The sequence below is a fragment of the Leucopleurus acutus genome (assembly GCF_964270905.1).
Source record: "Leucopleurus acutus genome assembly, chromosome: 2".
Lineage (NCBI taxonomy): Eukaryota > Metazoa > Chordata > Mammalia > Artiodactyla > Delphinidae > Leucopleurus > Leucopleurus acutus.
This window is the reverse complement of record NC_139143.1, coordinates 89,564,333-89,591,451: the sequence shown is the minus strand read 5'-3', so window position 1 is coordinate 89,591,451 and position 27,119 is coordinate 89,564,333. Positions and strand designations below refer to the sequence as shown.

Here is a 27,119-nt window from a genome sequence, read left to right as displayed (position 1 = left end):
AGACAAACAAAACCCTGGAGAAATGGTAAAAACAAAATCAAGCAAAAAGAGAAACAAGGAACACAAACACACATAAAAGAAACAAAAACAGAACAACCAGACAAACAGAAGAACTCAAAAATGAAATCAAACAATTAGGATTAAAATGAACAAAAACACATAACCTAAAAACAAAACCAAAACAGTGTGACCACTAAAGAATAAAGCAAGGAAACAGAACTTATAAAAATGATTAAAAAACTAACAATAAAATAAAAAGGGGAAAAACACAGACAACAGAAAAGCAAAGTAGAAACAGAAATATATACATTAAAAAAAGAAAAAGGAAAAAAATTAGGGAAAAGAACACAGAAAAGTAAAAACAGAAATGTATAAAAAAAATAGAAAGTAAAAATATGTTATAAAACATGGAGATCCCAAAAGAGTAAAAAACAAAAAAAACCCAAAAAAAACCTAAAACCAAAAAAAAAACAAAAAAAAAAGCTAGAACCAAGAACAGAATGAATCAAAACATAATGAAATTAATAGCAATAATTATGTGTCCCTGGCATCTCTGCTGTAAGTGTCCTTGCATATGCTGTGAGCTAGAGCCCACCTCCGCCTCCCCAAGAGGCTCTCCTCTGCCTCTGGGCTGGTCTCTAGACCTTCTGAGGGCCCTGTGGGCACCACTCAGACTCTGACCTTGCCCAATTCCTGCATGTGCTGCCCCCAACGTCCACAGCTGCCAGAGCTAGACCATTTTCATTTGTGGGAACACTCATTGTCTACTCAGATATTCCTTAGATGGAGGATCTACCTAGCTGATTGCAGGGATTTAGTCTGCAGCTTGTACAGCTGATGGAAGGATTTTTGATCTTCCTTAGTCACCCCGTCCCAGGGGTTCAGCTCTGGTTTCATTCCCACCTCTGCGCATGGTCCACCCACAGGAGTCTGGTCCTGAGGCTGCCTTGGAGCTCTAGGGTCTGCCCCCGTGAGGACCAGGTGCAGAGGTGGTATGACTGCTTGGATCATGGGAGCCCTTACAGCCCCAAATGCACAGGGAAGCTGCCAGCCACAGGCATAAGAGATATGGTCGTAGCGAGGGCCTTTTCTGGTGCCTGGCATAAGGCACATGAGGGCCAGCCCTGGCCAGGGTTTTTCTGGCACCCGGCAGCAGGTGTGCAAGGGCCAGCCCTGAGAGGGTTTTTTTGCCCTGCAGCCAGCACGTGAGGGCCAGCCCTCATGGGGCTTTGTTTATTGCTCGGCAGCCAGCGCACAGAGCCAGCCTTGAGGGGGCTTCTTTTATTGTCGTCAGCAGGCACTGGCATGTAGCGAGAGAGAGGTTACAATGGTGGCTCCTCCCCCCTCTTGTGACTCAGCAATAGCGCCCTGCTTCCATGGCAGTCCAGTCTTCCTCCACAGGCATTCCCTGCTGCAGATTTCCTCCCTCCTGTCCCCTCAGTCCGTCTCCCCACAGCCCACAGCAGTTCTCACTCTGGGCCTGTTCTCCAATCCCCATGCACCAGCTCCCAGCCCCCTTGCACACCTGTGAATACACGTCCCAGTCCGGGGCACATAGGGCTGAGGTATGGACCATCTGTGTACTTCTCACTCTGTCTCGTCTGCCACAGACTGGCCGCTTCACCTTCTTCTGACATCCTCAAATGCTGCCCTTCTGTCCCAATCGATTTCCCCGTCGGAGAGGCGTTTCCCCGAATTCGGGCATCTCTCCTCTGCTTCAGCTCCCCTGACCCAGAGTGCAGGTCCTGTCCTACTTCCTCTCCTTCAGCTCCCCTGACCCAGAGTGCAGGTCCTGTCCTACTTCCTCTCCTTCTCCTTCTCCCTTCTTTTTTCCATCCTACACAGTTATGCAGGGATCTTTATAGTCCTTTCCGGTGTCCAAGGTCTTCTGCTAGTTTTCAGCCAGTGTTCTGTGAGAACTGTTGCATCTACAGATGTATTCCTGATGCATCTGTAGAGAGAGATGAACTCCATGTCCACTTACTCCTCTGCCATCTTCAATCTCTCTTCTTGTACCATCCTTATCTGGCTTTGGTATCAGGGTAATGCTGTCCCTGTCAAATGAATTTGGAAGCGTTCACTCCTCTTCAACTTTTTCACAGAAGAAATTGAGAAGAATTGGTATTAATTCTTCTCTATATGTATATGTATGGTAGAATACACCGGGGAAGCCATCAGGTTGTGGGCTTATTTTTGTTGGAAAGTTTTTGATTGTTGATTCAAGTCTCCTTACTCCTTTCGTCTGTTCAGATTTTCTGTTCCATCATGGTTCAGTCTTGTTAGGTTGCATGTTTGCTAGGAAGTTATCTGTTTCTTCTAGGTTATCCAATATGTTGGCAAATAATTGTTCATAGTAGTCTCTTATAATGTTTTGTCTTTCTATGGTGTTAGCTGTAATATCTCCACTTTCATTTAGAATTTTGAGTCCTTTATTTCCCCATGGTTAGTCTAGCTAAACATTTGTCTCTCTTCTTTAAAAGCCAACTCTTTTTGTTGCTTTTTTCCTATTGTCTTTCTAGTTTCTATTTCTTTTATTTCTGCTCTAATATTTACTATTTCCTTCCCTCTGCTAACTATAGGCTTAGATTGACCTTTTTTTCCTAACTCCTTGAGGTTTAAAATTAGGTTGTTTGAACTGTTCTTTTCTTCTAATGTAGGCATTTAGTGATATAAATTTCTCTTAGAACTGGTTTAAAACATTTTTTTTTTACATCCCATAAGTTTTGCATGTTGTATTTTCCTTTTCATTGTCTCAAGATAATTTCTGATTTCCCTTCTGATTTCTTCTTTGATCCAATGGTTTTTCAGGAGCATACTGTTAAATTTCCACATATTTGTGATTTTTTTTCATTTTCTTTTTGTTATTGATTTCTAGTTTCACACAACTGTGGTTAGAAAAGATTCCTGACATGACCTCAGTCTTCTTAAATTTGATAAGATTTGCTTTCTGGCCCAATATGATTTATCATGGAGAATGTCCCATGTATGCTTGAGAAGAATGTATATTCTGGCGCTGTTGGATGGAATATTCTGTATATGTCTTAGGTTCATTTGGACCATAGTGTTATTCAGGCCTTCTGTTTCCTTACTAATTTTCTGTCTGGATGATCTATCCAATATTTATAGTGGGGTATTGAGGTCCCTAATTATTACTGTATTTCCATCTATTTCTCCATTCAGTTCTATTAATATTTGCCTTAAATACTTAGGTGCTTCAATGTTGGGTGCACATATATTTACAATTGTTATATTCTCTTGATGAATTGACCCCTAGACCATATAGTGACCTCTGTCTCTTGTGACCAATTCTGACTGAAAGTCTATTTTATCTGATGTAAGTATAGCCACTCTTACTCTCTTTTGGTTTCCATTTGCATGGAATATCTTTTTTTATCCATTCACTTCCAGCCTGTATGTGTCATTAAAGCTAAAGTGAGTCTCTTGTAGGCAGCATATTGTTGGATTCTTTTTCTTTTTTTTTTTATCCTTCATCCCCTCTGTGTCTTTCGGTTGGAGAATTTAGTCCTTTAGCATTTAAAATAATTATTAAGAGGTAATTACTGACATTTTGTTAATTGTTTTCTGAGTATTTTTTAAGTCTCCTATCCTTTGTTCCTCTCTTGCTGTCTTACTTTAATTTTTTTTTTAACTGGTATGCTTTAACTTCTTTCTCTTTATCTTTTTTGTATCTATCATAGGTTTTATTCTTTGTGGTTACCATGAGGTTTACATTAAACATCTTATAAATATAACAGTTTATTTTAAGCTGATTACAAACCTTCACTTGTGATGTTGTGCAATGATGCATCTGATACTGTTAGTGTTTTCAGTAGAAATGATGCATTATCATCTCGGAGTCTAGTCAGTTAAAATCCCAGGGAACTTCTATTCATTCATTTATCAGCTACTGAAAGGATGCCTTTACTATACTTGGTACTGGGAACATGGAGGCCAATAAGACATATGGTTCCTGTCCTCAAGGAGTTCAAAGTTTAATGGGGACATAATAATTATATAAACAATTTACAAAATTACAATTGTGCTAAGAGCACCAAAGAGAAGTACCACAGGTTGGGAGCATATACCATGAGCGATTCTGAAGTAAAAGGAAGTAGTGCTTTGAGGAAGAGATATAAGCAAAGACTTAAGATTAAGAGTTAAGAATTGAGAGAAAGAACAACAGCACATGCAAAATTGAAAAGGAGCTGGATGACAAGGCAATGAGAGATCAGTCTGGTTCAAGTACATTGAGGAAGGTAAAAGGGGACCTGGAAGTAAGTGAGTGAGATCTTGCAAGAACTTGGAGAACAGTTTAAGGAGTTAGGACTTAAAGTGTAATGAGAGGCCACTAAATGGTTTGAAGCAGGGGAGTAATGAGAAGGGATTTACAGTTTAAAAAGCAAATACTTACTACGTGTGGAAAACAGATTCAAGTAAAGAATGGTTGTAGGAGACCAATTGGGAGGGAGGCAATGGCTGTAGTCCAGGCAGGGGATGACGCAGCACAAGCTAGGCTGGAGGTGGTGGTAATACAGAGAGATTCAAGATCTATTTAGGGCTTGATGACAGACTTTATGTGGGGAATAAGGAAGAGGAAAGTGTTAATGCTAAAGTTTTTTTGCATGAAAAATGGTGGAGATGATAATGCCATTTTACTGAGAAAGCAAATTCTTATATAAAAAGTGTTGTCAGACTGGGCTTCCCCATCCTGAACTTGGGTAATTAATGTTTTCAACTTACTGCAAGACCTTTATATTCATCCTTGTTGATTTTTTCGTTTCTTTGGCTCATACTTCCAGTCGGTTCGGATATTTCAAAATTTTTAGTCTATCATCCAATGTCTCCTATAAATCCTCCCAGCTTTTTATCATCTACAAATTTGGTAAGTCATACTTTGTAATCATTTACTAAGTTGTTGTTAAGCATGTAAAAAGAGGACAGAATTAAGTACTCAGCCCTTCAGTGCATCCTTAATAATCTCTCTTCAGGGTGGCACTGGTTCATTAAGCAATACAACTGAGGAGTGTAACCAGCACCAGCAATAACACTGAACACTGAGGATGTGCCTAGCACTTAATGTCCACTATTTAATTTATTCTTCATGAAATTAGTTTTTTCCATCCTCAAATACTCATTGAGCTCTTGTTATGTGTCAGGAACTAAGATAGGGACTATTATCATCCCCATTTTAGAGATAAGGAAACTCAGGCTCAGAGGTGAAGTAACTGGTCCTAAGTAACACAGTTAGTAAAGGACAGAGTTATAATATGAACCCCAGCTTGGAGACCCTCCAAACATATGCTGCTAAAAATTGAGTTTTTATTTTATATACTTAAATTTTATATTTTTTTAATTCATAAGTCCAGCTCTAAGGTGTAAGTGAGCGTGTGCGCTCATTAGGAATTTTTCCAGACCAGTTTCTCTGTTACTTATATCAAAGAACTTCTCAGTATTATCTCTAATACACATTATAATTTCTACATATTCTTCATGGCATCATGTTTTTAGTTAAACTGAGGGCTTTTTCCCACATCTACCCTCACAAAGTTCAGTTTCTTGATCAGATAAACAATTCTTCTCTCTTTATCTCTTCTTTCATGGTCAGCATTATAAATGATCCTGTTCAAATTCTAATATCTTTATTAGGTTAAAAACTAATTGTTTGTAGAAGTCTAAGAAACGAAGATTTTTTTATATAGGTGGGATTTGCTGTTTACATTTTAAGAAAAATTGCTGTATTTCAAAAATATTTTTTATAAAATGGGATAATTGAATTTCACAATATTCCCTTTACACACAAATAATAATAACAAAAAGTTGTGAGATCGGTAAGTTAAGAAAATAAATGCAAATAAGGTAAACAAGATTCTGAACAAACAGGACTCCTCCTGTCTCCAATTCCAAAGAAATATTCCCAGAAGAAGAATGTACTGGTTTAAAAAAAAAAAAAAGAAAGTACAGAATTAACCCAGAACACACTTGGTTTTCACCAGTAAGTCAATTTCATTTCAGAAGTGTGACACTCTATGTCCAGGAGGTATATAAAAAAATTCTGTCAATATCAAAACTCAATAAAAAATTTTCAGTTTAGATACAGAATAGTTGTTTTATAAGGCTCATCGGTGCAAGACATTATACAGCCAAGAAAATGTTACCAAAAATCTAACTGGCTATGATGACTGTCATTTTAAAATTCAGGTACACGACAGAGGGGTTTTGAAAAGTCTCAGCACTCAGCTTCTAACACATCATAGGTTTTTCAAAGGCTGTATTTATTCAGTTTTAACAACAACAAAAGAGCTACATCTACTTAGTTTCTCACTTACACGCAAAATATACTTCTTCAAACATCAAAATAAATGTTTCCTAAGCACTAACATACCTAAGAAAATTCACTCACCTCTAAGTTTCTGGAGGTCCTCCTTCAAATCAGGCCCTGCAAGCATGAAGATACTTTCTGACACAGGATTCTTATCAGTAAGACTTTCATTGCTGGTATTCACAATAGCTGTACAGTTCAGTAATGCCACATCTCCTTTCCTAAGGAAAATAAATAAATAAGAGCAAGTGTGGGGAAGAGGAGGCAGATAAGAAAGCTAGTTTCTAATTGTTTCAAAACATTCTATCTTCACTCCCTTCACAACATTGGTTTTACCAGTTCACAAGCTTAAGCAATAGTAAAAAGTTGTTCCTGATTCAGAAAGGCTAATATGGCATCGCAGATAGATCTTGAATGCAATTGCTGTAACCCTGAAACCCACAAAACCATCATGTCATTCCTTTGCTTCTTACATAAGAGATGTGTGTGAGATGGGGAGTGACAGCTAATGGGAACAGGACTTTGGGGTGATGAAAATGTTCTAAAATTGACTCTGGTGACGGCTGCACAATTTTGTGAATATACTAAAAACCACTGACTTGTACAATGTAAACTAGTGCATTTGTATGGTATATGAATTACATCTCTAAAGCTTTTTTTAAAAACAGAAATGTACTACTACTACTACATGCAACAACACAGACGAACTTTCAAATAATTGTGCTGAATGAAAGAGGCCAGACTGAAAAAAGAGTACACGATTCCATTTATATAAAGCTCTAGAAAATGCATACTAATCTATAGTGACAGAAAGATGAATGATTGCTTGGGGATGTTGAGGCAGGGAGGGGCAGGAGAGAGGGATTACCAAGGGACACAAAAAAACTTCCGGGGTGATAAATATATTCACTATCTTGATTCTGGTGACGGGTTCATGGGTGTATACATGTCAAAATTTACCAAACTGTACACTTTAAATATATGCAGTTTATTGTAAGTTAATTAAGTCTCAATAAAGCTGTAAATGTGTATGCAAAGTAATATTTCAATAATGCAAGAGTTCACAAAAAAGAGTTTAGAAAAAAATATGAAAAAAAGAAATTAGAAGAAATTATGAGAAAGTATTATTATATCATGATATGATTTAACCAAGGAATTACCAGAGAACCACTTTTCCATTGATATCCTTATTGTAAAGAAAAGGTGATCTAATAGTCTCTTCCTGATATGTTTCAGCTGCAGTATCAGAAGTAGTTAATTGTTCTTCACAAGAATTGCCCCAGCTTGGTAGTGTATCCACATCCACAAACTGGGAAGGTGCACCCAAGGGATCCATGGAATGGGAACTTCAGCTTGTCTTTTCCCAAATTCCTCAGCAATTCAATATTCACTGTAGACTTTAGCTTAAGAGAAAAGAAAGAATCATTTTAATAGAGAAGCACAGGTACTACTTTACTTCTATTAGAGTAAAAAACAAAACTCTGCTGTGAAATGCTCCAATAGTACATTGTGTGATTATAGTCACTTAAACAGTCTATTAAAAAATCAAACGTACAATGAATTACTACGGCTTTTTTAAACAGGAAGAAAGAGGGATTATTTAAACACAAATTATTTTCAAAGAATTACAGTCATTTAAATAATCACACAGCCCATCAATTCTACTTTCCAGAAACACAGGACTATTCATTCAACATTCATTGAGTGTCTGCTATTGGCGGGGTAGGGGGAGTGTCAGGTGCTGCAAGAGATACAAAGATAATATGAACTTAAAAAGTTCAGTCTAATACGGAAGATGAGAAGCAGGGAGGTTACTGCAATCAGGTAGTAAGAGATAAAGGTCTGAACTATGTAGAGAAACAGATGGAGAGGAAGGCATAGATTTGTGAGGCAACATACAAAGGAAAAATTAACAGGATTTGAAAATTTATAGAATACAGTATATGAGACACCGATGTGGTATAAGGTTGGTTGTACAGAAATGTAGAAATTAGAAGAGAAGGGTGATAGGAAGACACGTAGTGTTAAATCACAGAAACTCATGGGAAATTTAACATGATACTTCATTTGGCAATAAGTCAGATAGCTATTTCAGTAAAATGGTAGATTCGTTCATTCAATAAATCTTTATAAGCAGCTATTATGTGTCAGGTATTGTTCTAGTTACTGGGGACACACAGTGAATAAGACAGAGCAAGTCCCTACCCTTAGAGAGCTGATGCTTCCTTGAAAGCAGATGAAAAACGATAAACAAACAAGCAAGCAGGTATCTAACAGAACGACTGGAGGCAGTGAGTGTCATAAGAAAAAGGTTCTATCTGAGCAGAGAGCTAAATAAAGGGAGAGAGCAAGCCACGTGAAGCTCTGGAGGGTGCGTCAGGCAGAGGGAATGGCAAGTACAAAGGCCAAAAGGGCAGGGAGGAGCTTGGTCTATTCCAGAAGAGCGTAGAGGCTGGTTTGGCTACAGTACAGTGAGCTAGGTAATGAGTAGCAGGTGATGAGGTTGGTGAGCCAAGGAAAGGCCAGATGATCTAGTTTGTAAGCCATGATAAGAAGTTTAGATCTTAATGTAAATGAGGGTAAGCTATTAGAGGGTCCCTATAAGGATAATGACTTAATATAAATATTTGAAAAGATTACTCTAGCTACAGTGAAACTGAGTGGGGGCAAGAGTAAACGCAGAGACCAGTAGAAAACGACTGGAGTAATCTAGGTGATGGTGATGAAGGTGGTGGGGAATGGTTAGAATTGGAATGAATTTTGAAGGTAGGGTCAACAAGACTTTCTAAATGCACCTGAGGGGGTGAGGGAAAAGAACAGAATCAAAGGTTACTCCTAGATTTCCTGCTTGAGCAATTAAATAGATGGTAATGCTACTTATAGAGAAGGAAAAGACTGGAGTAGGTTGCAGGTGGAGTAATAATCAAGGTATTTTTTTCCTTATGTTTTCCTTTTGTTAGTTTGAGATGCCCATTATATGCCCAAGTATGTATATCAAACATGCAATTGGCTGGCTACATGAGGCTAGAGCCCAGAGGAGAGGTCAGGCTAAAGATATAAATTTGGAAGTCTCAGCATATGGATGGTATTTAAGACCACCAAGAGAGAAAATGCAAATGGAGAACAGATCCAAGGACTCAGTCCTAAGGCCAAATTTAGAGGCTGGAAAGAGGAAAAGTTTAAAAAAGAGATAGAAAAGCATTGATAAGAATGGAAGATCTGGAAAGTGTGGTACCCTAAAAGCCAAGTGAAGAAAGTAACTTTAGACAGAATGCTCAAGAGGGATCATCTAGGGTTAAATGCTACTGAAAGGCTGAGTAAGGACTAAGAACTAATTAGTCGGTTTGGTAAATTGGAGATAGCTGGTAACACTGAACATACATTAGAGCAAAGAGATGATTAGGGAATGACAGCTGGTATGTGAACTTCCTGAGAAGCTTTTCTGTATGATCCTTATGTTTGTTAAGAGTCAAGGAGAAAAAGCATGCCCTTCTATATCTAATATCTTGCTGTTTCTTGCTGAGAGACATGGGATACTAATTGGAATGAACAATGGATTTGACACAATATTCTAATTCCTGCACCAACACTGTGTGGTAGGAAATGTGCTCATTTATATAACAATTTCAGAAAGGCCTTGTAGATCATACCAGGATAAAATTGTATCAGAGGATTATTCTTATTTGTTACTAAGTACTCCTTTGATATTATTTTGAAATAAATAAACTAATTTTATCTAGAAGTTGGTGTTTAGTCCATCCAATTGGCCTTTGAAACTAGAGGCAACCACAAGTCCTGTTGATCAGTTCACAAGTATTCAGCCTGGAACTGGACAAGCTGAACAGAGTACAAGTGAAGGCTACATTCACTGTCTATGGCTGAACTGCCTTGAGCTCAGCGGAATGACACCCTGCAGAAATTCATAATTTCAAAAAATTATCCACAGGTTTTTGGTGACAACTCATGCTGAAATTTCTCAACCATGATATTAAAAAGTCCATTAAAAACAAACTTAGTTTTCATTTTGCAAACTTGAATGTCAAATTACAGGGCTAAATCACTTCTTTAAAATAACTTTTCTTTCCAATTCTAAGTAATACTCACTTACAGAACATTTGAAAGATACCAAAAAGTAGTTCCTACTTTTTTCTTTGATAGGTAAAATCATAAGGTACATACAATTTTGAATCCGGTTTCTTTAGTATTTTAAGGTAAATAGTTCCATATGCAATTACACTTTGAGGCAGAAGCAGAATGGTAAAAGCTTGGGTTCCGTTATCAGAAGGCCTGAGTTTGGGTTGAGGACCTACCACCTAACAGTCATATTATCCTTGACTCTAAACCAGAGTTTTCTTATTTTTAAAATAGGAGTAATGTACTACTATGGTTATTGTGAGAATTAAATGATATAATCTGTATTAAAATTGCACAGCAGGGACTTCCCTGGTGATCCAGTGGTTAAGACTCTGCCTTCCAATGCAGGGGGTGCAGGTTTGATCCCTGGTTGGGGAGTTAAGATCCCACATGCCTCTCGGCCAAAAAACCAAAAAAAAAAACATAAAACAGAAGCAATATTGTAACAAATTCAATAAAGACTTAAAAAATGGTCCATATCAAAAGAATCTTTAAAAAAAAAAACTGCATAGTAGAGCACCTGGCATCAAGCAAGGCACAATAAAAGTTATAACTTTCTCAGAGCCAATGTGAAAGTCACCTGCACCACTGCTGAGATAAAGAGATGTTTTCATGTGTGGCAAAGACCAAGACACTCACTGTCAAAGACTCTCTAACGAGCATCAGATAAACCAAAAACAAATTGGTGAATTAAGATACACTCTTACTTATCTCAATGTCTGCTCTTGTAATGACTTGTTAATCCCTAACACCTAGATCAAGCCTACATCTGTTTTCTCTGATCTGCTCCTGCGCCAGTAGGGGAAAAAAAAATCAGAAGTTATCCTCTCTGCTGTCAAAACAAATACATGGTTTCCCATGTTAGCTTGGCCCTCCATCAACACTAACAGAAAACTGTTTTGAGTCATTCTTGGATGACTCTATGCTATTCCACACAGCATCTGTGATAAACAGCCTCCAAGATGTCCTTCAATGATACCTGCCTCCTGATATTAATGCCATTGTGTAGATGCCTCCCATAATGAATAAGGCTGGCCAGTGTACCCAACTGGATATTGCAGAAATAACAGTGTGTGACTTCCACGGATGGATCATAAAAGATATTGTGGCTTCTGCCATGCTCTCTTGGACTGCTTGTTCTGGGGAAGTGAGCTCTTGTGACATGGGGACACTCATGAAGCTCATGGAAAAGCCCCTGTGGGGAGAGACTGAGAGTTCCTGCCAACAACCAGCATGAACTGACAGACATGGGAATGAATCACCTTGGATCCTCCAGCCCCAGCTGACATCTTGACCACAACCTCATGAGAAACCCTGAGCCAGAACCACAAGACTAAGCAACTTTTGAATTCCTGACCCATAAAAACTGTGAGGTAATAAATGCTTATTTGCCTATTATGTCCCAGGCATTCATTCATTCAAGCACTGTTAAGTGCTGAGTCTCTGTCTAATGGAAGAGATAGCGCCACAAAAATCACACAAAGATATAATCGTAGAAATACATACATAGTTAAAATCTGTGATAAGTGTCCTACACCAAAAAGTGGGGAGCTATTTAAATTGAAGAGGCAGAGAATGTCTCTTCCAGATAGTGAGAGTTGAGACCAAAAGTAGAAGAGTTTTACAGGCTGCGGAAAGGTACATCTGGGCGCCTTAAGGCAGGAAAGAGCCTAAGACACTAAAGGAACAAAAGAAGGCCAACTGTGGAAGTTACAGTGAACCACAGGGTATTAGATATGTTACAAATATGCTTTCTAATTCTTACAATAATCCTGCAAAGTAGGTATCAGAACACTTATTTTACAGTGAGGGCACCAAGACCCAGAGGTTCAATTATCAGCTCAAGGTAACAGAACTAGTAAGTGGTACCTTGAGATCCAAATCAAAGACCAGCTGGCACTAAAACCCGTGCCATTTCCATTACATCATATCACATTGCCTTCCTTCTTTTCCTGATGCTCTGAGAAAAGAGAAGTTATTGTTCAAATTATCTTAACTTCTCTCCAACTCAAAAAGTCTCTATCTTCATTCACTCTTTCCAACTTCCAAGTGATTTTTGGGTATATTCCACACTTTTAAGCCTGCCAAATCACCTTCATTTAAGCATTTTACTGCACCTGACTAGCTTTCCTCTAAGAGAATGTAATAACATCAAGTATCCCTTCACTACACCTGATCTCTCCTTCCCCTGAGTCTCTTACTCTCAAATTTTTTCCCTACCCCATTTCTTCAGAATACCAACAAACTCCTCTTTTCACCATTTAACTTTAAGAGTAATCTGTTTCGCAGCTCTACTTCCTTTTCCTCCATTTATTCAACCCACTGCAGTTCTGCTTCCATCTCTATAACAATACTAAAACTGCTTTTTCAAGGTCAACAATAATTCTCCAAATGTCAAGTCCAAGAGCTAATCAAATTTTAGCCGCATCCACTATTGATTATTCCCTCCGTGAAACTCTATTATCTTCTTTGACAGTACACTCTGGTGGTTCTCCTATATGTCCAACCACATCTTGTCAGTATAGTTTGTTGGATCTTCTTCCAAGATCTTAAAAGTCATTGTGACACACAAGATACTGAGTGTTAAATGAGTAATAGGTAATGTTCAGAGCTCTTACTGTAGAGCAAATTTAATGGCATTATATGAAAGTGTCATGGCATTTAACAATGAATTCTTTTTCAGCTCCATTTCTAAACAGAAATGTATTTTTCTCATCAAAAACAGATTTAAATCTCCCCCTCCCCCAACACACACACCTTGGCAATAAAGCAAATGGAGCAGCAAAGCCAAGCTAGGCAGGAAAATCTGATCCCTGATCCTTAAGGAACAGTGGTTCTTAACATTCTTGGAGTCACAGACCCCTTGGAGAATTACATGAAATATAAAGACCTTTTCATCACCCAAATTGTGACTACATGAGCTCATACAAGCACAGGTCTGGAAAAAAATCTGAGGGGTTTCCCAGACTCAAATTAGGAATCCCAGTGATAGAATACAGAGTGCTCGGGTAAGGAAAGGAGGAGGGGAAGGCTACAATAATCTACAGCTTTAGCCAGAATTTTGGATAACATTAAAGAGGAGCGGGACTTTCCACTGAAAATCAATTGATCAGTCCTGTATTTTGAACAGGTTCATAAGCAAACACAAAACCTTAGTAAAAATGCTCCTGAAGCAAGACATTTACGTCCCAGGATCTAAAAGTTTACATGTAACGAACAGATGATTGCAGAATCAGATCTATTTCCTTAGCCATACTATCTTAAGGGCTATCTTCAGTACCGCCCTAGATGAGGATAAAGAGAACCCACTATGTATCTTTTACAATTCAAATTAGTAATGAGTATATAATAGTTCTTATTACACTGTAGCTCATCTTTTTTTTTCTCAAAATCTTGTCATCTTTTAGTTTAAGAAGTCCTCCAAATAGTGCTTTATATGATTAATTGGATTGGTTAGAAGGATTAGACTTTTATTGTTCAAGACAGGGCAGAATCAGGCAGAACGTCTTGGATCACTGACTCAAAAAATTTTGATTTTTTGTCTGAATAAAGAGAAAATGATATCATTTAAAAGACAAAAGAACTTTAAATCTGTTTTCTTATTCTTCAAAATGCTTACATTGATTAGATAGGCCTGGATAAAAGTACAAAGAGAGCTGGTCCATGCTTTTGACCTCCACTCATTACCAGCTCTATTTCATTGTTTTTGTATAAATTATAGGTTTACCATTCTTTATGTCTTTATGTCTTTGTATTTCAATATTTTAAACTTCAAGGTACTTAGATATTTCCGCACAATACCTCTATCCCAACACCAAATCTATTATATTTAAGAATCATTCTATGCAAATAGAAAGAATGACTTTTTCTTTTTAGAAAGTTACTTAGATGGAAAAACAAATGGAAGCAGTCAAATATGTCAACAATAAATACAGTATAACAAAAAGATTTCTAAGTTGTATTAATAGCCCAGGTCAAATTTAACACCATTATTCAAAACCAGCCAAACACATGCTCTCTCTAATGGTGAGTTAGTAGTACCACCTTCATATTAAAAGAACTTTACTATGTTTCATCTATCGATGTCTAAACTGAAGAAGATGATTCCTGTGTACTGGTTTACATGTGTGTGAGTGGCAGGTTCTGGGTCTGCTGTGCTGTGTCGTGGTCAGTGTTTCTCTAGTTTTGCAGTAACGCCGTGTTGTTATTTACGCTCTGACAGACTGTCACGTGGTAGGTTCTTTCTCAGGAACTCAATTTAACTATTATTTATTGATATATCATCACCTTTGAAACGCTTTTACTGGCACAACTTATTGTTAAAGTTTTGAATCCAAAAAGTAAAAAGAACTTTACTATGTTTCAATTATAAAATTAATACATTTAGCAATTCTGAAACTTAAGAAACTAAGGTTATGCTTTTGAAGTAGTGCATTGGGAAGTTATAAGATGCATTATCTTAGCACTCAATCAAAGATGCTTACAACAACTTTCATTAAAATTATTTTTTCTGGGAATTCCCTGGCAGTCCAGTGGTTAGGACTGGAGAGGGCGCAGGTTCGATCCCCGGTCAGGGAACTAAGATCCGGTAATCCACGCTATGCGGCCAAAATATAATAATAATAAATAAAACAAAATTATTTTTTCCATTTGTGATTGTCCTTTCCCATAATATCTAATAATGTTAAATTAATTTTTTAAAGATAAAATCATGACTCATTCTAATACAGAAGTGAACATGGTTCAAGATTTTATTTAACTCACAAAGGAACCAGCCAGATGGTTGATAAAGGGAGTCCCAAAATTGGGCTCATTAATAGATCAGGAATACTGAAATGAATGTACGTGAGGCAAAACTTCCACTCAACCTCTAAAAGACATGTAGAATTTTCATGTCTACAAATTAAATGATTTAGTATTGACAGTAGTTATCTACAGTTTATACAGCTGTAAAATAACTTTCTTAAAATCAGGTAATACAAGGGGTGTCACCGAGATGGAATCTAGACTATGTACTAAAGCACGTTTTTTCCTCATATATATATACACATTTTTTCGTATATTAGCCATACACGCTCACCTAAATGCTCCCTTCCCCATCAAACTTAACTGAAGTAAGTCTGTTGCCACAATTTCCTCCCTTCTCATTCATCCAACCCACCGGAGGCTTGTTTCAAACACCTACACTGTTACATCTATTTACAGCCTGATCATATCCATTCTCTACTCTTATCATTTTCTTGAATATGGCAGACTAGGTGAACATGTCTTAAAAACTCAAGAAACGCCTGAAGAAAATGAGGTAATATAGATAAAACTCTATTTTCTAAGCTGGCTGCAGCTATCTTGAAGGCACAGACTTATTTCTTTTATATACCTATATGTTAGCTTTAATCTTCCACAGCTACAGACATCAGAACTCCTTTCTAAACACTTTTATGCAGCCCAAGAATAAAATCGGACAAAACTGCAAGAAAGAAAAGCTAATTCCCACTTGGTGACAGAGCACCTAAAGCCTCAATTACCAAGCAAGGAGGAGTCAGCCCTGGTCACTTCCCCCTCCGGCGACCAAGGAGCGGAAACCAAAAGCCAGACCAATGTCACTCCAGGGACTGCAGAGATCCAGACAACTCAGCATCCTGGGCTCAGCGCCTACCTAGCCCTGATTCGAGCAGCTCTCGGTCCGTGAAACACCCAGTCCACACGAGCGACCACACAAACTCGACTCCTGCACCCCAGGACGCGCGCCTCCCCAGGGGCTAGAGCACCACTGTCCCTTGTGCCTGGGTCTGCCTATCCTCTATCTTCTGGTGGGTAACTTCTCCCCGACAGCGCCTCGGGCGAGAGGAACCAGACCAACAGCAGAGGGGGGAGCGCCAGGCTCATTTTTGCGGAGAACTGACAAAATCAGCCCTCTATGCCCGCACCCCCAGCCCTGGCCGAGTCCCGTGCGCCTCCCGCTGCGCCCCCGGCCCGCTCCGCCCCTCCTTCCTTCCCGGCCTCTGTCCCGCCTCTCACAGCATTCCGGCGGTCCCATCCGGGAGGTAGGCACGGCGGGTTAAGTTCCTCGTGGAAAGCGGCCGAGCGGCATCCCCTGACAAGCCTCGCCAGGAGCTCAGCGGGTAAAGCAGCCAAAGTCGCAGGAGGCTGGAAAGCCCAGCCGCAGGAGCCCTGGCAGGCGAAACACCGCCTTCCGCTCCCGGCCGGAGCTCACCAATCAGAGCCCAGCTCTTACGTCATTTCCCCCAGAAGGCAAAGGGAACGTCGGGCGGAAGAGGCTCCTTGAGCGGAACCGGAAGGGGTGGGTTCGACGGGCGGGTCCAATCAGCTCGGAGCCTCGTGGAGGCCCAGGTAGGTACCGTAGGCGCGCGGCGGCCGAACGCTTTTTGCTCCGCTTCTCGGGTTTGTTTGGTCCAGGCTGAGGCCTTCCTGGTGCCAGCAGCGGGCGAGGCAGGGAGATTTGGGGCCGGTCTCGAGGGTGGAGGGGCACCTGGGCCACTGCGGGAGCCCCACCGCCGTCCCTGGGAAGCCGGCCGCGGACACCCGAAGCTGGCGCGTGCCGTGTTGAACTAGTTCACCCGGCGCCTGCAGGGCTCGCCTGAGGATGGTCTGGCAGCGTGGTGGGTGTGCGGAACCCCCACTTCACCCTCTCCTGACTGAAGAATTGGTTTAGGGACATCTGACAGGTGTGTTCCGGCGGTCCAGCTTTTCAGCGCATCATAGAAGCATGTTTTCGGGGGCTGTGGGTTAAGAAGCAGGGGCATAGAGGAAGGTTAGGGCGTGAGCTCTCTCCGAAAAGCGTCATATTCACAACATGCATGTGAGACACAAGTGACCAGTACCAAGATGTATGGAAGATCGTTGAAGTTCTGAGGCAATGGAAAAGGCTTCGAGAATTGGACTAGCCCCAAAGGAAGTGGGCCTCAGAGGGTAACACTTAGGTAGACGGGCGAATGCATGTTATTCTAAGTGGGAGGAACAGTTTGAAGAAGGCAGGTGACAGGACAAAGAAGGAAACCAGCTAGCCTGACAGAAAAGTTTATGCGAGAACTAAAGAGGAATAGATAGGTTGAGTTCTTGCGAACTGCACACTGTTTAGCTCTTAAAGGGTTTTGGGGTAGGATTAGTGCGTTTGAAAAGATTAGTCAGGTAGTATTAATGACTTTTAAAAGAAATGAATGAAAAACATGGAGGTGGAGGTGCTACATAGTGCAGGAACCCAGTGATAAAGAGCTGGAACAGAAAGTAGTGGAAAGAGAAAAGGATCCTCCTTCAGAGAAACAGGTAGAAGTTTCTGACAAAAGAGAAGACGGAGGCAAAGAAATAGTTTAGTGGTTAAAAGAGGAAATTTTGGAGTTTGGTTTGTAATCTGGCTTTGGCACTTAAAACCAGCTGAATGACTTTCAGCTAGCTATTTCATGTCTCTGTGTCTAGTTTCCTTGTCTGTAAAATAAGGATAAGAATAGTACCAATCTTGCAAGGTAACTGTGAAGGATCCTTTTAAGCACTTTACATGTATTAACCCACTTAATTCAATTAATTATGATCAATCCAATTAATAAATATGAAATTAACTGCATATGTTTACTCAGTTATATATATTTTAATGTATCAGTTACCATATAATAAGCACTCTTTCAGTATTGGCTGTTTAAATAATACTAATGAGCCAAAGGTTACTACAAGGTTTTGAGCCTGAATGGCTTGGAGAGCTGTGTGTTTTAGACTCAGAAAAAAATGAGTAGGGTTCAGGAAGCAAGGTAGGTTTGGTTTTATACACGTTAAATGTGATACTGCAAGGTGTTTGGATGGGGATGTCTAATAAGTTCTTGGAGCTGTATAGTTAGTATTCAGGTATGTAGGCCAGACTGGAAGTAGGGATGTGGTGGGTCCCTGAGCCTAGGCATGTTGTATGAAGTCTCCAAGGAAAATACTGTGGTAGATGGCGGAAGACTACCATGAACAACAATTACAGTTAAGGGGCTGGGGCCAGAGGAGTAAGATGAATTGGTAAAGAATTGATCAAATGGCCCAGGTGAAGAGCGTTTTTGCGATGTTAATATTATCTTCCCTTCATTTTTAACTGGCTTTATGTTGGTTCCTAGGAGAAGAAAAATGAGGCCTGTAAGTGGTCATTAAAAGAAAGTATTAGTACAGGCATTGAATATTTTCCTGTTAAAGTAGACTAAAACATCAGGTTGTAATAGAAAGAGACCCTGTAGCGTTAAACCAAACAAACTGAACCAACAACAACAACAAACAAAAACAGCTCCAGAAGAAGGCTGTAACTTCTGTTTAGTATTCTTGTGTTTTTTAAGTTGCACCGGTATTTGGGGGAATACCTTTCACATTTCCATATTAAGAGCAGACAAGCTTAATTTATCTCCTTCACCAGTTGTCTCTTATGGTAACCAAGTGTTTTCAGTGAATTTGATTTAGTGCAGTTGTTAAAACCAAAGCTGGGCCCGCCCCGCTGTGGGCAGTCAAGCCAGTCCTACTGACACCGGGTTGTGGTGAAGGAAAAGTGCACTAATGCTAAGTGCAGCTAATGCTGAGAAGACACCCCTCCCCGACACTGGCTTTCAGGGAAAGGTTTTTAAAGTCAAGGTGAGGGAGAGGGGGTGGGGCATGTGATCAGCTGGTGGGCATTCTTCTGATTGGTTGGTGGTGAGGTAATTGGGAGTCAACACCATCAACCTTCTAGTTCCAACTGGCCTGGAGTCTACCTGCTGGTGGTCAGCATTCAGTTAACTTCTTCCACCTGGTTGGGGTTTCAGTATCTGCAAAACAGCTAGGATATGGTTCAAAATATTATCTCCATGGCCCTTGACGAGGAACCTAAAGATCCTTGATTTTGTTTAATGGCTAAAACTATTTTTATTTTGTCTTGCTTGATTCCTTTGTTTCTGCATTTTCTCACTTCTCTGATTACATTTGCTCTTTGGAACTCAGGGAAGGCTTAGGAGGCTAAAGGTTTTCTACTAACGGGAGGCAGGTGGAGGACATGGTGCGGCGGGGGCGGGGGGCGAGGGGTGGGGGGCGGCGGTGGTGCCTGACCTGGGAAGGCCCTGTAGTGTCCTGCTCGGTTACACAAGAACTATGGCAACTTTGAAAAACAGTGTGCCAAGGGCAGGTGACTGCCCTGCTTTGGAAATCCAGGGCATACCTGCACGTTATTAGTTACAGTAGTTCTCAAAGCGGGGAACCGCAGCAGCAGCATCACTTGAGAACTTGTTAGAAATGAAAAATCTTGGGTCCCACCCCAGACCTACTGAATCAGAAATAGGCCCTGGGGATGTGCGGTGTAGGTGGTTCCCAGCAATTTGTTTTCATAATCCCTTGGGTGATTTAGATACATTCTGGAGTTTGAGAGCCACTGTGCTCGAAGGTAAGTGCCACAAGATCAGGGATTTTGTTTTACTCAACACCATATCTCTAGCGTCTAGATCAGTGCCTGTCTCATTATTAGTAGGTTTACAATAAATGCTCACCAATAAATATTTTCAGTCTCAGGCTGTCCGTCTCCGTGTAAAAACTTTGATGGTAGTTGAATGGGCAGAAGCAAATTGTTAAGCTGCATTGGGGCTACATGTCAGAATTTGTGAGGTGGCCATGACAGTGTGACCAGTCCGAAACTTGAGTGAGAGATTACACATTGAGTCAGCAGTGAATAAAAAATGGAGATGTCTGGGTATTTTATGTCAGTAATATATTCAAAGTAAATGAAGGTTAAGCAACCACAGGTCGTGTACTTTTAACTACATGATATGCAGTCGGTGTTTGCCAGCCTAGCAGAACCCAAGAACTCAGTTTTCTTTGTTTGCAGGTGCAGCTGCCTCACTTGTGGTATCAGATGTTAGAACATGGGGCTCACCAGGCAGTACCTACGTTATGTTGCCAGTGCAGTCTTTGGCCTTATTGGCAGCCAGAAGGGTAATATTGTCTTTGTGACACTTCGTGGTGAAAAAGGACGCTATGTGGCAGTACCAGCCTGTGAACATGTTTTCATCTGGGACTTAAGGAAAGGAGAGAAGGTATGCGAGAAATCACCTAGATTGATATTGATTTATGGGTATTTGAGGGTGGAGGCAGAAGTGGGAGAGCTCTGCTTTGTCATGCACAGATTTTTTTTTTTTAATGTGTGTGCCTCTAGAAATTTTTTTTTCCTTTGGGTAGATAGCGAAGTATCACATTCTATTGTGCTCTTCTATACTATATTCTGAAAACCACAACCAAAAGAGCTTACCTCTTGGGTATTTATTTGTAGTGATATTTACAGGTAATTATTTGTAATCATTATTCCCAACATGTTTGTTTTTCTCTGCTTTACCAGTTCTCCATTTTTCAAGTTCTTCTACTTGCCCTCACAACTAGTTACAGAATATTAAGCATTTAAAAGGAATATTGCTATGTTGACTGAATCTTTTTCTTACTTATGCAGATGAGGCCCAACGGTTGTTAAACTAGCCTTTGATATCTTGTATGACTCTGAATTCCCAAGCCTTCCACTTCTGCCAAACAAAATACAGGCATTTTGATCTTGTCCACTCACTTTGTGACCTCCAAGAGGTTAATACTTTGATACTTGGTGTCCCCCAGAGTCCCTTGGGGATACATCACTGTAGCACTCCAGTGCCATGCAGGTTGGTTTCTGGGATGGGGCTCAGTTGAATCAAGGATGTGTTTATAACCCTTTATGGAAAATCATTTGGTGTTGACATAGAATAAGGACTTAGTATTTTATTCCATTGCCTGGGAAATTTTGGCATGTATTATGCTAATGTAGAGCTTTGGAGAAATAGTATAGTATAGCTTTACCTTTTCTTGAATGTTTCATTACCCTGTACAAATAATAATTTCTATATTAAAGAACTTGAGGTAGAGTCCGGAGACTCATTATTATTCATAAGAGCGATTTGGAATTATTGATGCTCTTAATTTTACTGTGCCTGATTATTCCCACACTTTTTCCTTGATGACATGCTTAACTCCTCTACATTGTTTTTAATTCTTATTATTTCAGATTCTCATCCTTCAGGGGCTTAAACACGAAGTCACTTTCTTGTGCCCCTCCCCAGATGGGCTGCACTTAGCTGTTGGTTATGAGGATGGGTCTATCCGAATCTTCAGTCTCCTGAGTGGGGAAGGAAATGTGACCTTCAATGGACACAAAGCAGCAATCACTTCCTTGAAGTATGATCAGCTAGGAGGCAGGCTGGCATCTGGGTCCAAGGTGAGACCTTGAATTAGGTGCCCGGACTTTAATCTAGAAAGGAGTGTAAGGCTACTGCTGAAGCAGGTTATTCACAAACATTGTTGCGTGAAACAGTGGGCACTCGGTGTACAAAATAGTATAGATGGTAGAATAGAGTGAGAAGGATGGATATGAATTGGGTGGTTCATTTTGTTTCCTGTCAGATTCACTGGTAAAAGACTATTAAATACAGGAACAAGATGAGGATGCCCATGATAGTTACTATGTAACATCATTGTGGATATGCTACCCAAAACAGTACACAAGCTGGGGGGAACAAAACAAATTGGAAAAGGAGAGTCAAAATGATGATTCTTGGCCATTCGTTTTGGTAAAATCGGTAGCTTTCCTATATCTCAGTCATCAGAAAATAGAATGTAAATGATTCCATTTACAAAAGTATGTTAAGTAATGGACACAAAAATACTGTGAAACTTTACTAAAGAATGTAACAGAAGACTTGAGTGAATAGAGACACAAACCATGTTCTTGAATGGCAAGACAAAGTATTGAAAAGACGCTCATATGTTCTAATTAGTTTATACAGATAAAGCAATTTAAATATCCCAAAGGTCTTTTTGTTGTTGTTTTAGAATATGACCAAATGATTTAAAAGAACATATTGAAAAAACAAATGAATAATAAATAGCAGAATTTTGGGAAAAAATAAAAGGGTTTCAGATTTCTTTTTTCAGGGTTAGATTTAAGAAGTTTCAGATATTAAAATGCATTATGAAGTCATAACTTATAATGTGTTATATTAACCTGGCATTAATACAAAATAGTCAGATAGATTACTGTAACCAAATGGGAATCCAAGAAACAAATCCACTTGATATATTTTAAAGATGACATTTTTGATGAGTAGATAAATGATGGATTACTTATGAAATAGGACTTAAACAGTTGGCTAACTGTTTGGGGGGAAATTTAAAGTTAAAACTTTACCTCATGCTGTGTACCAAAGAGTCGCGGATTAAAGACTTAAATATTAAACCATGATATTTTAAGTAAACTAGAAGATATATAAATAAATATTTATTTGATATCAAGGTGGAAAAAGACTTCAAGCATATCAGCAAGGAAAGAAATTATAAAGGAAAAGACTGATAAATTTGAACGCTTGATATTTGAATATTTAAAACATTTGTGCATTTAAACACTATAAAGAAGTTGTCAAGAGTAAATCCTAAGAGTTCTCATCCCAAGGAGAAATTATTTTTCCTTTTTTTCTTTTTATTATATCTATATGAGGAGATGGGTGTTAGCTGAACCTATTATGGTAATCATTTCACAATATATGTAAATTAAACTGCCATGCCGCATGCCTTAAACTTATACAATGATGTACATCAATTATTTTTTCAATAAAACTGGAAAAAATAAAGTTAAAGGACCATGAAAAAGGGAAAGTATTTAATAGTTCCACTATGAAAGGGAAGGATTAATGTGTCTTAATAACCAAGAAACAAGTGAAAAATAAGACCCAAAGGAAGATGAAAGACATGACTTGGCAGTTCAAAGGAGGTGCAGAATGGCCAGTAATCACCATAGAGCATGTACAGAATTTCTCATTGGTATTCAGAAATGCAAATCAAATGAACATTGAGACAGCCGTTCAACTTTTGAAATTGGCACTGTTTTTTGAGCAACTGATAATATCCAGAGATGAAGGGATGGGAAAACTGGCATTGTCATACATATCCTTGGTGGACCTTTAGGTTGGTGCAGCCTTTCTGGAGATCACCCTGAATTGCAGACTTAAGATAGAAATACCTTTTAACCCAAGAATTTCCCTTTTTAGTTTTTATTCTGATCAGAGATATGTACAAAGATAGAGGTACAAGAATGTTCATTTCCACATATCTATGATAGCAGAAAATTGGAAACTGCCTAAATGGCTGAAATAGAAAAACTTTAAAGTAAATTATGGTATATCCTTAAGGTTGGTTATTATGTGACCATTAAAAATGAGAACAGTGTGGAAAGACATGGAAGTATATTAAATGAGAAAAAGGAGGAGAGTTATACAGTGATAGGAATAGCATGATCTCAGTTAACAACATGTATGTATACATAAAGACTAGAATAGTATACAACAAAATATCTGTGGTGGTTATATCTGGATGGTGAAATCAACTGGTGTTTGGTTCCTCTGTGCTTTTCTGTATGTTTTCCAAATTTTCTATAAGGACTACATATCAACTTTGTAATAAAAATATTGTTTGTCAAGTTAGGCCTTATGTGGTAAAGAAAATTCTTCTGTATTTGATTCCTTTAGGACACAGATACTATCGTGTGGGATGTGATCAATGAAAGTGGCCTCTACCGTCTAAAGGGGCACAAGGACGCTGTTACACAAGCATTGTTTCTACGAGACAAGAATCTGCTAGTTACTAGGTAAAGAAATAATAAGTTTCGTTTCCATTTTTCTCTAGGTGAATTCATTGGAGAGGTTTTCAGAGAGGGAATTTGTTTCATTCCTTACGCGTATCTCCGCACTATACTCAAGCTCATGTGCTAGTTTCCTCTTCTCGCTGCTTTTCCTCTCTCTTCCCCTCCCCTCCCTTCCCAAACAGTGTCATAGATGCTGTCCAGAGTTATTTATAGCATTTTTTAATTCCCTTTTCTGATTTGTCATTATTTTCCCCTGATACCAGCTTTTCCATAATTCCTTAACTCTTCAACAGACCTTGTATAGGATGAGCTGTCTACTTTCTGGATCCCTAGAAAGTCAGAAAAGCCGAACATGGAGCAGTGGGCAGATGCGAATACCAAATGTTTGTCTTAGCCTGCCTCTTGAGAAGAGACATACTCCATACTTAGGCCTTCTGAACATCTCATAGGTTGAACCATTTGAAATTTCCATTTGTGTGGGTTAAAAATGATAGGTCAGATATCAGCAATTTCATATATCAGCAATTTCATATAGCTCAACCTAATATAATAGTTATCATTCCTAAGGAATGACCACCCAGGAAAGTTTGGGATCTTAGGTTTTGCCAGGCAGTAATTAGAAGAACCATAGTAATTAGAACCATAGAAGAACCAGAAGGCAGTGTAGAGGAGCAGCACGAAATGCTGTACCAGTGGTGGATTTGTTCCTGTGGGATAGGATGCAGGGACGTTAGTGTGTCTTGTTCAGATAACACATTCTGTGAGGCAATGACTCTACTGCTCTGCTAGAATATACATACACCTTATAGCTTAGGGAATGTAAGGGAAAGGAAATAACACGGTGAGGTGGGATTATATAGCAAAGACTTTGTAAATTGGGTTTTTGTTTTTTTCCAGTTTTGTCTTGAAGCAGGATTATATTAGATTCACATTGGTGAAGAAGCAGGGAACAGGCATTTGAGGCAGGAATAGTAGAGCCCATTGGCAGGGAGATTAAGTGCCAGTTAATGGGAGGTTTTGGGAATGGTGCTGAAGAGCTTGATTTTGAATCCATAGAGAACCTTGAGTTAGTGCAAATTTAGAAGATTAAGATTAACTGACAGTAATGTATTGGATGTGGTGAGGGAACAGAATAGACAGAGACCAGATAAGTTATTAAAATAATTCGGGCAGTAGGACCTAACTTCAGGTTTGTGTACAAAAATGGATTGGAAGGAATCGAGGCTTGGAGACTTCCCAGAGGAGGCGTTTTCAGGACCTAGAGACTAGCTGGACATAGGAGACAAGGGAGCAGGAGAGACCTCTCCACACAAGATGTTTGTGTGTTAGAATGAAGGAATGTTGATGCTGTGGCGATGGAAATGGTGGTCAACTTGTCAAGTTCTGCGTTCTGTAGCACTCTGAATTCAAGGTTATTTTTGTGCTTACAGATGGAACATTTTATTTTTCTACCTGAGAATAGACATATAAAGAGTTAGGATTCTTTACTTTTTAAAAGAAAGGTCAGGTAAATAGTAGCATTAGACATCATTGCTGTGTATTGTCTTTTTAAGGCAACAAATAAGTCCTTGATTTTCCTGTTAGTTCAGTGATTCTTCCTAATAAGAGTTTTTTCCTATTTCTTCTTCTAGTGGGAAAGATACCATGGTGAAATGGTGGGACCTTGATACCCAGCACTGCTTCAAAACAATGGTCGGCCACCGAACTGAGGTATATGTAGGGTCATGGGCCCAGGGAAAGAATAGCAAGGCAGAAAGGAAAAGATGGTTTCTTCCCTGGCCCTTTCATGACTTTGTTTTTACTGCTAACAGTAATCAACATGTACTGTCTTTAGAGAGAGAAGTTGGAGTGGTGGACAAAGTGCCAACCGTCAGAGCAGATGCAGCTGCTCTGGCATTTAGTAGAAATTGGCCTCGGATAAGTTTTTAACCCATGAATGTGGGTTTCATCACTTCTAAATTATAAGTATCCACCTTTATGATCATAGGGAAGTTTAATGATACTGTGTATCATTGTGCCTGGCCCGGTGACATGTAAATAGCAAATTGTAGCCATTATAATAATTACCTGAACATAGATCTGTTCAGTAGAGATCAGGGAATATTTTACATCTTTGCATCCTCCTTTGTGCTTTGTTCATACCAGGCATAGGTGAAGGTGATTAAGGGGTACAAACTTCCAGCTATAGAATATGTAAGCCATGGGATGGAATCTACACATAGGGTATATAGTCAATAATATTTTAACAACTTTGTATGGCGATGGATGGTAACTGGTCTTATTTTGGTGATCATTTCATGATGTATAAAAATATTGAATCACTGTGTTGTATGCCTTAAACTAATTTAACATTGTTAATTATAACTCAATTATATATATTTTTGTATATATATGCCCTAGAATATATGAGGAATATACACACCCTAGAATTAATGAGGAGGAAAAGCAGATTCTTTCTTGATTTGCAACAGTACTGTTGTTTTCATTGTTTAGTTAGTTCATGGATGTTTGAGGCTAAAAATTATGCTCTGATAGATGTTAATGGGACACCTTTCATTTGCAAGGCACTGCTGAAATCAGAGAAGTGCCACGCTTGAAATCATTATTTTGAGTGGCTTCTGGTTAGGATTTATTCTGAACAGCCATTATCTAAATTTAAGGATAGGAAATTACAGAGAAACTGCTAGTTACCCCATAAACAACACTTCCACCACAGATCATTTTCTTTCTCAAAGTGAGCTGTCTTGTAGTGTATTTTGAAAGGGTTGTCTTAATATTAGACTTTGCAATGCCAAAGAGATTTCACTACAGTGTACTTAGACTTTTGGAATGTCATGTCATGCATCCTGGAGTCCCTTAATAACCATATTATTTGAATCTTTTTATACCCTGTAGGTGTGGGGGTTGGTTCTGGTGTCAGAAGAAAAGCGACTCATCACTGGGGCTTCTGACAGTGAGCTGAGGGCTTGGGACATAGCTTACCTGCAAGAGGTAATTGCTTTTTTTCTGATCATG

General features: G+C 39.2%; 2 protein-coding genes across 3 annotated transcripts in view; one reads left to right on the top strand and one right to left on the bottom strand.

The window, feature by feature from the left end:
• Positions 1–16,618, bottom strand: part of GDAP2 (ganglioside induced differentiation associated protein 2) — a 71,070-nt gene extending 54,452 nt beyond the window's left edge. Inside the window, exons 1-3 of the mRNA XM_082856191.1 lie at positions 16,472–16,618; positions 7,480–7,722; positions 6,401–6,540 (exon numbers count right to left, since the gene is read on the bottom strand). Of these exons, the coding sequence (XP_082712317.1) occupies positions 6,401–6,540; positions 7,480–7,655 (316 nt within the window). The 5' untranslated portion in view covers positions 7,656–7,722; positions 16,472–16,618. The remainder of the gene's footprint in view (positions 1–6,400; positions 6,541–7,479; positions 7,723–16,471) is intronic.
• A 169-nt stretch (positions 16,619–16,787) lies between these two features.
• WDR3 (WD repeat domain 3) overlaps positions 16,788–27,119 on the top strand; it is a 37,515-nt gene continuing 27,183 nt past the window's right edge. Inside the window, exons 1-6 of one of the 2 annotated variants that reach the window (XM_082833054.1) lie at positions 16,788–16,804; positions 20,280–20,487; positions 21,477–21,686; positions 23,989–24,107; positions 25,736–25,814; positions 27,000–27,095. In XM_082833054.1, the coding sequence (XP_082689180.1) occupies positions 20,317–20,487; positions 21,477–21,686; positions 23,989–24,107; positions 25,736–25,814; positions 27,000–27,095 (675 nt within the window). In that variant the 5' untranslated portion in view covers positions 16,788–16,804; positions 20,280–20,316. Of the gene's footprint in view, positions 16,805–16,877; positions 17,140–20,279; positions 20,488–21,476; positions 21,687–23,988; positions 24,108–25,735; positions 25,815–26,999; positions 27,096–27,119 lie in introns of those variants that run through there. The other variant, XM_082833053.1, reaches the window with a different exon arrangement.